Here is a 10385-nt window from a genome sequence, read left to right as displayed (position 1 = left end):
CTCACCTCGCCTTGAAAATCCCCTATAACTTTTTATGCACAATTCTAGTTGTGGTTGTGATGATGTCTTCTTTATTAACCTGAACGTTATTACATTTTCTCAGTTTACGTCCTCTTTTCTATTCCTTTTTGTTACTTTTTTCTTTTTCCTTCTGCAGACCCTGCAGTTTAATCATACAATTAATTTCAATTTGCTGTGTTTGACTAGGATAATGCAATTTTTTTCTTATCAGAATTGGGTGTAAGTTGTCTATCAATAAACAAAACGTATCTGCTTCTCTAATCAGTATTTCATTGTCGATATTTGTTCTGCTGTATAATATGGATACTGGTTTAACTGTTTGTTCTCTATAGAAACTATAGTTAAGTATCAAGACGACAACTATAATATGACACAATATAGGCCTATTGTCAAAATAATATGACTGAACAAATCTGTGTGCTTTTTGTGTGACACCAATAGAACCATTTCTTTCCTAAAAACCAAAGAAGGACATTAATTCACATTCTTTTAACACCTAAAGGTGTTTGCCTTAATGTCTGACACGTTGTGTTACTGTCAACAACACACATTTAAAATAGGGCCACCATATAAATAGCTGAAATAAAGCTGAACATGCAGATACTTTTCAGCAAAATGTTGGATGTGTTTGTCTAGATCCAGTTTTTTTGAAAATGGGGGTGTCTGCGACAGGGTCAAAGTGTATTAATTTATGAACAATCTTTAATCACTAACCAGTTTGGTGGGTTATGTTTTACTATTTATAGTCAACTTATTTGCTGCCGAAGTTTAAGCAGTCATACTCAACTCGTAGCAAGGCAATGGCAACAAGAATGCGTTATAAAGGTAATGGGGTCAGAAGCTTTCGTAACATTACATAAAGCAATAAAATAGCATTGTGCCTTTCGAAAAGTGTGATTTCTTTGCATATATTTGAAAACTTCTTAAAAACAACTTTTTCTAACTCAACTTTGACTTTGTACATTCATCCAGAGCGTGAACTCGACGAGAGATGCTGTGCACTGCGTTGCCAAGTCCTCTGCTTAATTGTGGACTTCAAATTTGTGCTACTTTTAAACTGTTTCAGCGAGTTGATTCTTTCTGTGGGTTAAAGATGAAAGCATTTTGTTTATTAGTTATTGGTATTTAGGCTGTGAATAGTCATTGGGATGCTTTTAAGTAGTTTTGATACACAAATCTGCCGACCCTAGCTGTGCGCTTACCCGTCTCTAAGCAATAACTAAAGGCGCATTGGTTTGTTTGGCCTGACAGAAATTACAAAGACACAAGAAACATCATGTGCGGTAGGTAAAGTCATGTTAAATCACAGATCCAAAGGGGATAACTGCAGTCACCGGATTTAAGCGTTTCGTTAACGGAATCGTGCAGGACTAGTTGTCACGTAGATAGAGCGGGGTAAGTTGTCACACTTTTCACACTGTCTAACATTTACACAATCCAACACAATGGTATAAATCTCATACCGAATGAAAGGAGGAAGTCTTGGGCACATATGTTGTATTCATTAAATTTTCATCTCACCCTGTAGCCCAAGACAGCTTGCCCACTGAAGCTAAGCAGGGCTGAGCCTGGTCAGTACTTGGATGGGAGACCATCTGGGAAAACCAGAGGAGTCAAATGAGAAGGAGTCAAACAGTGTGAGACATGAACCAGATAATCCAGGATTCTGTTAACCTGGGGTTTAAAATAACCCGGGGTTAACTATTTCCATGTGAAAGACATGTGACGACTAGCCCCAAAGTCATTGATAAAACTTGCCCCAAACTGACATGAGTGCTAATGTTGGCTAAATCTCAGGGTTAGCTCAACATAGCACGTCAGCTAAAGTATCAAAAGACTCGTTATTGTCTTCTCTATTTTCTGCAAAATAATCATTTTAGACATTCATACCCAAAAAAGTTGTATTGCATAAAATTTTAAGTGCAGATTCTTTCATTTTTAAGCCAAAAAATAAGAAAATTGTGCTAACGTCAGATAAGAGAGATACTGACCACATTTGAACAACACGAAGTTGACAATAGAAGTCATCGTGGTCACAAAGTGGCTATTCAATTTTTGAGATAGAGCCTCTAGTATTTGAGTTATGAACAGTGTGACAACTTACTCCGCTTTCCTTTACTCACGCTGTGTCACTTTGTTAATGTAGACTCAACGTAGAAGTCGGCAAACTGCTTCATGTCTGTGCTACATTACACTGTGAGGTTAGGGTTAGGTAGATGTTAACTGTGAATGTTCTTTTGTAATATACGCATCTGAGTGTTGCTTTGGTTTTAAGTGCAACGTTGCTCATAAAATAACCCCTCAGCGTTGCCTCCATTGTAAAACACTACTTTGTTGATAAAGGTAGAGTTATTAAATGTATATCTGTCACTGTGGTTACCGGTATCCTGTGCGAATAGTACACAAGTTTGACTCAAGTTGCTCGTTCAGGTTTCATATTCACACATACTGTATTAGTGTTGTGACTGTAAGCTGTTGTGTTATGTTTATATGAAATTATAACACTATACTCTAGGCACACTATACTAATCCAAAGAGCATACTTTATATATAATTATTTTAAAAGTAAAACTTTTTAATGATTGGTACTGTAAGGTTTTACAGGGTGTGGTTAGAGGAAGAATTCCAAGGGGTGGTCTTATCTTAAGCCAGTGTTTATAAAGACATCAGCACTATGAAAGTGAGACATTTTGGGGGATCTGTGATACGTAAATCTTTTCATCTTCTTTAGGAGAAACACACAACTCACAATATGTGTACGGGAAAGTGTTCGCTGTGCATCGGGAAAACTTTGTACCCATTAGCGCTCATCTCCGCATTCTGTAATATAATACTGTTTTTTCCCGATTGGAAAGTTACATACGTGCAAAATAAACAAATTACAGAGGAGGTAAAACTCATGGGAGGACTGGTTGGAGGAGGTGTAATGGTGAGTTTATAGAAAAAGAATTAGGATATAAATATCCTATGTAAAAATTTGTATATGCTCATATGACTATTGGGTTTCAAAGAAGATACTGTGTGGTTCTTGTAATTTACATGCTGTTTACTACTTATTTGTAAAAAAAATCTTGAAAAAATAAAAGTAGGCAGTGGGTATTTTGTATGTTAAGATATTGCATCAATTGGGCTTTGCACAAATGTGACTGGTGAATGTACAAGATGATTTATTCAGTGTTCAAAACAATCTGAAATATATCAATAAATGAAATGACAAAATAATGAAACCAAAAAATTTCTCTGTTTGCAGGTATTGATCCCTGCATTTCATATTTACATGACTGGAGAGCGGGGCTGGTGTGCAAACCGCATTGGGGTGAGTTACAAACCCACCAACATACTCATTTATTTTTTATTTGCCATTTAATAATGTCTACAATCCTTTAGAAATTCAGTTATGAGAAAGCACCTGCGCTAAACTAACTCGAGATAAAATAAAAAGGAAGTTGTGTTACATGATCCACTTTAAATTTGAACCCATATGCAATGACTATTTTAATCAAACTTGAAGAATCCCAATACCATAAAGATCCAGGAACTAAAACAAGCATAAAAATGTGCAACACCTGACAAATGAAACAACAGGAAACAGCAGCAGCATAAAAATACACATATACATTTGTGGTTTTGCTTCTTGTTTGATCCTTTAACCGGTCATCAGGACAGGAACAAAGAACTCCAAAAATTATTTTGAAATGCTTGCTTAGTGGTTTAAGAACAGTTCAACTGAATAGTAAATACTCTGATGCCCATTTTCTGTTTTAGATGTTTCTGTCCATTATACTTGCAGCCGTGGGTGTTGCTGGTGCCCTCTATAGTTTCTCAGTGGCAGTGTTGGGCCTTTATCATGGGCCCCTCTGTAAAGTTGGTGATGAATGGATAACTCCCTTTGAATACAAGTAAGAGCCACACCTATTTACAGTACTTTTCAACATAAAATGACATTTGCACTTTCCTTAAAATTCTTCTGCATTTCTCAGATTGTCCTATGATACTAAAAGTTGTCTCTATATCTCTCAGGAATGCAGATTACCTTAAAGACCGCGCTTCATGGGAAAAATGCACTGAGCCAAAGAACGTGGTGAAATTTAATAGTGGTCTGTTCTCAGTACTGTTTTTCGTCAGCATTCTGCAGATCATCCTTTGTGGTATACAGATGATCAATGGCCTTTTCGGATGCCTTTGTGGAACCTGCAGGGATACAGAAAATACAAGACACAACAATGTGATATTGACCAGTAAGTATATTACAGTTATATATATATAAACACTCCGTGACTGTTGAAGCTACAAATCTGAAACTCATAGAAGTTTGGAATAGATCAAATAGATATATAGATATAAGTAATGTTGTACACTTTCAGAAATAAAAGCTGTACAAAAGCTGTCACTGTGGTGGTAACCTTTCAAAGAGCACATAGATGCATGTGATACACGCACACACACACGCACACACACGCACACACACACACACACACACACATGCACACACACACAGAGCAATTAGGGTAATGCTCAAGGGCACCACAGTTGCAACCCACCATCCGTGAGCCTCGAACCGGCAACTCTCGGGTTTCAAGGCTACAACTGCCCCAAGTATCAACTACCACAAGTATTAACAGCATGCAGGATTTTTTTCTACTGTAGATACTGTTAATACAAGAATTATAATGTATTATAATTAATTTTTAATACTGAAAGAGCCACATTTGTATTACAAGCGTCCAAACAAATCAGAAGGAATACAAATCACAATTTCATAATGAACCATATTTTATTATCCTAATTTCTTATAAAAAGATAAATGACACTTAGTAACTGTGGCTGTTGCTTCAGTCTCTAAAGTATATGTTAGCCACAGGCATAATGTGGATGCACTTTAAGAAATGAAACAGTTTTGAGCTACTTGTCATTTTACATTTGTTTTGTTTTTCAGCCACTGTACATGCTGCCTGATTTGGGTGAATGGGATCACAGACTTCATATCCACCATCCTGTCTCTTTAATCAGCTAACTTGCGTCCTCTTGTGGAAAGATGTATTGTATTGTTCATTTGCATGTTTGATTCATTCAGTAGTTGCCATTCATTGAATAGAATTTAGATGTGAGATTTAAATGCGGAAATGTTATAACATATGTATAACATTTCAATACAAATGTATTGGTACACTGTAAAAATTTGCTGTAATTATGCAGCTGGTTGCCAGTAACTTTCTGTAGAAGATAAAGACTGAAAATGTTTCATGTTCATTTAACTTTGAATAAACTGTTGCCAGTAAATAACATAAATGTAAAATCTACAGTAAGTTACTTGCCAGTAATACTGTAATTTCTACAGAGTACTTTTTCATTTTTAGTTTATATACTCATTGGCTTTGCACTGTTTGTTATTAATACTGTTTGTGAAATGATTCAGAGAATGAATGATGCTGTAAAGGAAATTGTCTTTATTATTAAAAGTAGCACTTTTTATCTATTTGTCTGTGCGCTTATTTTTTAGGAACTAAGAAATAATCACTAAAAATAAAATAAAACTAACACGTTACAGAGTGTGTTTTGTCAGTCACATTTAAAACCGCACAATACTTCTTCACAGAATCTATAATTTTATGTCATGTTATGTCAAAACATTATACCATTTAACTTGTTTGACTCTGTGGACCCTGTACCGGGTCCAGAATTATCTTATTTTGACTTAATATAAAATATTCCTTTAATTTTTAATGGTCTGTCATGGACCCAGTACCACATATGAGATACCGTTTGAAAGCTTAGACTCTCTACTTTCTGTAGATATGCATCACTTTGAGATATGTTTTACTGTAAGAAAGTTATTTACACTTAATTTACACTATCACCCCCCCCCCCCCCGACAATTTATTATATGATTTAATATTCACATATTTTTCAAGTATGACAAACATGGGCAAGTCTTATATCAAATGAAAGCTCTCATTCTCAGGAATAAGGCCACAGCATTATTTTTGCTCTATCATTAACACATATCCAACAATCCTCGAATGAATAATAAGGTAAAAATGGTCTTTTGTAAACATATGTGAAAAGAGTGTGGACTGCCTCAGATAGCACAGATAGCCACAAATGATACACCATCTTTTATCTTAGGTCCTACTCTAAACAATGAGTCCATTCACAGCATTTTCTTTGGTTGTGTGCATAATTAACCCCTTGCTATTTATTATATGTGCAAAACAAAAAATTAATATTTATATGAAAAATTTATTTTCGCACCCTTCAGTAAAATAAGAATAACTTTTGAATGCGACATGCTAAAGAGTTCATTCTTTTTTTGGGTGTTTACTGTCTGCTGCTGCTAACAACCAGAACTGTCTGCAGTCTGCTAGAGCACCCAGAACCAGAGTTATACACTATCAAAGACAGTATTTACAACATAAAAAAGACAATTTGGTGTTTTATCATATGAAAAACAACATAAATAACAATATTTGTCACAAACAGCAGCTTTTTATGTAACTTCAAAGGGTTTTCTGCAAAATGATATAAAGATATTGCATTTATTCCACTGTATGTGGTTATGGGGACACTTCAAATGTTTTTAGGCAGAAATTGTATACAAAAAGCGTATTATTCCTCCCATCAGTTGGAGTAAAATAACTTTTGCATTTATTATGATAGAGAAAAAAAATCATTTTTCCTCTGTAAGCTGGCAATAGCTGGAATCAAACAAAACTATCTGCAGGTTTCGTTACCACTCATGGCCAGAGTTATACACTTTTAAATACAGACTTTAGAAAAAAAAACATCAAAAAGCGCCTATTTATTTTTGTGTTTATTAGAGGACTGACAACACATACAACCATGTTGAGCACTTTTAACAGTGTTTTGTGTAATTTCAAAGGGTTTCCTGTAAAATGATACCAAACTTTTGTATGTGCACCTCTGCATGTGGGTATGAGAAGCTTTTGAAATTGGGTAGGCCAAATCCAGGCGGAAATCCCCAAAATAGCCTCAGAGTGATAAAATATGCACACATTTAAATACTGCCTATTGAAATATCATTCAGAGGAAAAAATAGCTGTCAAGAGATTTAAAATTGTAGGGATACGATATATGGCACAAATGTGTTTTTATGAACATTCAGTAAAATTTAGCTATTCAAAAAAGTAAAGGAAATGCGTTGTACCTGAACAACATAATAATAATAACAACATTAACACAAAAGGAGAATAGGCTACAAACACATCATCACTATCACATGATCTGTGGTTTCAGAACAGGCACTTGTCATTTAGGGTTTAATTTTGTAAATCTTCCTTTATTTATTAGTGTATTTAAAATGTATTTAGATAGTTATAGTTCATTCTGCGGGACTCCTTAGATTTGGCACATAAAGTGAATAAAGCAATTAACTTAAACCTTAAAATAAGATTATATGCATTGTAACATAAAAATATAAATAAAAAAGCTGTGTAATTAAAGTCTGTATTAGGGATTGTCCACATATTATAAGAACAGTTTTTTTTATTTAGGATAAAACACAGCTATGACCGCAGCATCCAATGATTCTTTGTATCACTGCTCAGCACCCTAATCAATGTAAACGTATGGAAAGAAACATGTGCCTTTGGTGATTTTACTTCATGAAAGTTGTGTGGGTACTTTTTTTTTTTGCTTTAATATTTTTATTGTGTGGTAACATCTCATAAAAGCAAGGTACTCAAGTCTAATGCTGTTTCCTAGTCTCTGCTAAAGGGGGCTGCAAGCACGTCGTGCCTAACTGCGCCCTTCAGCTGTGACTTAAAGCTAATTTATCTTTCTCTCACATTCTGTTCTGAAGATATGCATAAAGGATTAACATGACCTGTATCCTGGATTTAACAAGTCTATTAGGTACACCACAAGCCAAAGACAAGCTCCACCAAAACCCCCACTGAACACAATGGGGGTTACACCTGCAAAACACACACATGCCAACCAATCAAAAATGCCATCGATTGACATTCAAATGTCAATAAATCACAAATCTGATACTTAAAGTGTAGCTATACTAAATTGCTCAATCAGGTTCCTTACAATTACCTTGATTCTATTGAAACAGGAAGCAGGGTCGGATTATGTTAAATGGGGGCTTGATGTTTTTTATGCATTCTGACTTATTAACACAGTTATAGAGTTGTTTCCTCATGCTAAACAAATGCAAAGTTTCAAAGAAGCAGTTGGACGTGTTACAGAGTATTTCTGTGCCGAATTCACTTTGCAAGTAGTTTAACATGTTATCAAAAAGTAAAAAATATATAGTGCTACTAGATCCTTTTCACAACTACGTCACTCAACTTCTGCATTTTAGTGAAGCTGTGTGTTTTGACTTCCGTTTCAAGCATTACACTGGAGAATAACCTTTGCAGAAATGCTTAACAACCAGTCGAAATATGGATGGTACATTTGAGTTTATTAATGTTTGCGTATTGAATATGTGTTTTTTGTGGTATCATTATAGTTATTTTTTTAAAGAGCACCAATTATGCTAATAAATTAGCACGTTAGCACCTTATTGTAATATCCCATAATACATACATGTTATTAAAACTTGAACTAATGCACTGTGAGTCTTATAAATTGCTTACATACCTCACCGATTTCTGCCAGTCTGGAAAACGCTCGGTTTAGTTCCTGTCTCCGCCTCCCAAAATGTCTAGTGTATTCGGATTGGTCAGATGACTACTCAACTGTTATTGGTCAACTGGGTTCGGCGTGTGTTTGAAAGGTTACGCCCCTGACTACGCGTGGGTTTTCCGGTTCTGACTGAGAGTCACAGGCAACGTAAACAAGCGCTATATTTCTCTATAAACGATGGTGTCTGTACTGCCTTACCACTTCGAGCTCGATCCAGAGAGTTCAGACGGCCGTTACGATATAAACGATCTCCGTCAATGAACGCGATTGGATTTAACTTTTTTAGGTGTCCTTAGCTCTGCCAGAATGCTAAACGAAGACGAAAATGTGTTGCAAAGACATCCAAAAGGTAATTACAGATGTGGCCTTTAAAAATGCGCGTCTCTGAAAGCAGAATGCCGCGAGCACTTCCGAAATTCTGCGAGATCCCGCAGACGGGGGATTCGGTGGGGGACGCAGGAAATAAAAAACCTGTAGAGGGCAGTCGTGTTTCAAGTAGGGCATACTGACGACAATGTGTGCTCGACTTTATGCTTTAAGCATACTATATGATATTGAAGTAACATGACAGGGATTCTCGGTGCTTTGGCAGTACTTTGATGTCACATGCAAGCTTTTTGACACAAAGTTTTCTTTTGCCAGTTACATAAACAGTCAAATATTCTTCATAAAAATCTGACTTAAACGCGGATCATTCGTCTTTTTTTGTGTACACTTTCAGTAGAAGAGACGTGATGGTAACGGAGTCTTATAACAAAATAATTCGCGAAGACCTTTGAAGAAACCGAGAGCATTTGCGCAATATCATTAACTAGTTTATCTAATTGTACATTTAGTTCATTTTTGCATCTGAACGTTTTTAATAGCCTGAACATGGTTGTAATGCGCTTTTCTGCATTAGCCTACTGTACTTTTTATATTATCATGTTTTCCTTTACATGGTATGAAACTCGATATAAAGTGTGCAATGATGTTGAATAAATTTGTATAATGTGTTATATTTTGTAGTAAGTAAATAAAATCATGTTGTAAGTGCAAATATTCAATTCGAGGAGTTTCTGAGGTGTTTGTCATCGGCAAAAGGCGCAGTTTCTCTGTTGCTGATTAAAACCCGTTGGCTATATGGGATTTTTTTAAATTAACATTTGTTCTACTTATTATTTAATTTTTCTGCCTACATTTACTCAAATAATATCAATGTAAAAATAGTAAGTAAATCATAGTTCAAGTTAGGCGTAAAACGTACATTTTTTATGTTAAATACAAATAATATTAATTTGAAGAAAGCAATTATTACAGGTTTAAAAACTTAAATATATAATTCTGACATTATCAAATATATTGATTAAAATAATCTGTAAATTAAATACTTATATTATTAAGGCGTATACATCAAATAAAATATGTACATTTTAAACCAAATATCTATTTCTAGTCATTAATTTTGGTTTGTCTAACTAAAAAAAAAAAAATCACATAACTGACATTAAAAGATTTTATTAAGTTACTTTAATCATTTATTTTAGATAGCCTACATTTACAAAGCCACTGAATCATTTTTACAGTGTATACATTGTGATCTTACGGTATTATTAAATGCATATAAATAAAAATATGTAAAACTAAATAAAAGAGATGTCATACACGGACTCCATGAAAGGATACGTTTTCTTGTTCGGTCCACGTGGGTTAAACGGTCACATAGCCTA

The 10385-nt window shown here is 34.9% G+C and overlaps 1 protein-coding gene and 1 long non-coding RNA gene across 2 annotated transcripts; one reads left to right on the top strand and one right to left on the bottom strand.

The window, feature by feature from the left end:
• Positions 1 to 2714: 2714 nt before the first annotated feature.
• LOC135743839 (transmembrane 4 L6 family member 5-like) lies at positions 2715 to 5465 on the top strand. The gene is made up of 5 exons (XM_065261702.2): positions 2715 to 2950; positions 3272 to 3337; positions 3787 to 3920; positions 4042 to 4259; positions 4958 to 5465. The coding sequence occupies exons 1-5, from the start codon at positions 2774 to 2776 to the stop codon at positions 4975 to 4977; spliced, it is 615 nt and encodes a 204-aa protein (XP_065117774.1). The 5' UTR covers positions 2715 to 2773; the 3' UTR covers positions 4978 to 5465.
• On the bottom strand, positions 3771 to 7964 carry LOC135743841 (uncharacterized). The gene is made up of 3 exons (XR_010530595.2): positions 7865 to 7964; positions 4055 to 4212; positions 3771 to 3908 (listed from the first exon to the last, which is right to left on the bottom strand). It is a non-coding gene; the product is annotated as an uncharacterized lncRNA (long non-coding RNA).
• Positions 7965 to 10385: the final 2421 nt, after the last annotated feature.

Source organism: Paramisgurnus dabryanus, chromosome 2, assembly GCF_030506205.2.
Source record: "Paramisgurnus dabryanus chromosome 2, PD_genome_1.1, whole genome shotgun sequence".
NCBI lineage: Eukaryota > Metazoa > Chordata > Actinopteri > Cypriniformes > Cobitidae > Paramisgurnus > Paramisgurnus dabryanus.
Note: the sequence above shows the minus strand (reverse complement) of the source record. Positions and strands in the feature narration are given on the sequence as shown.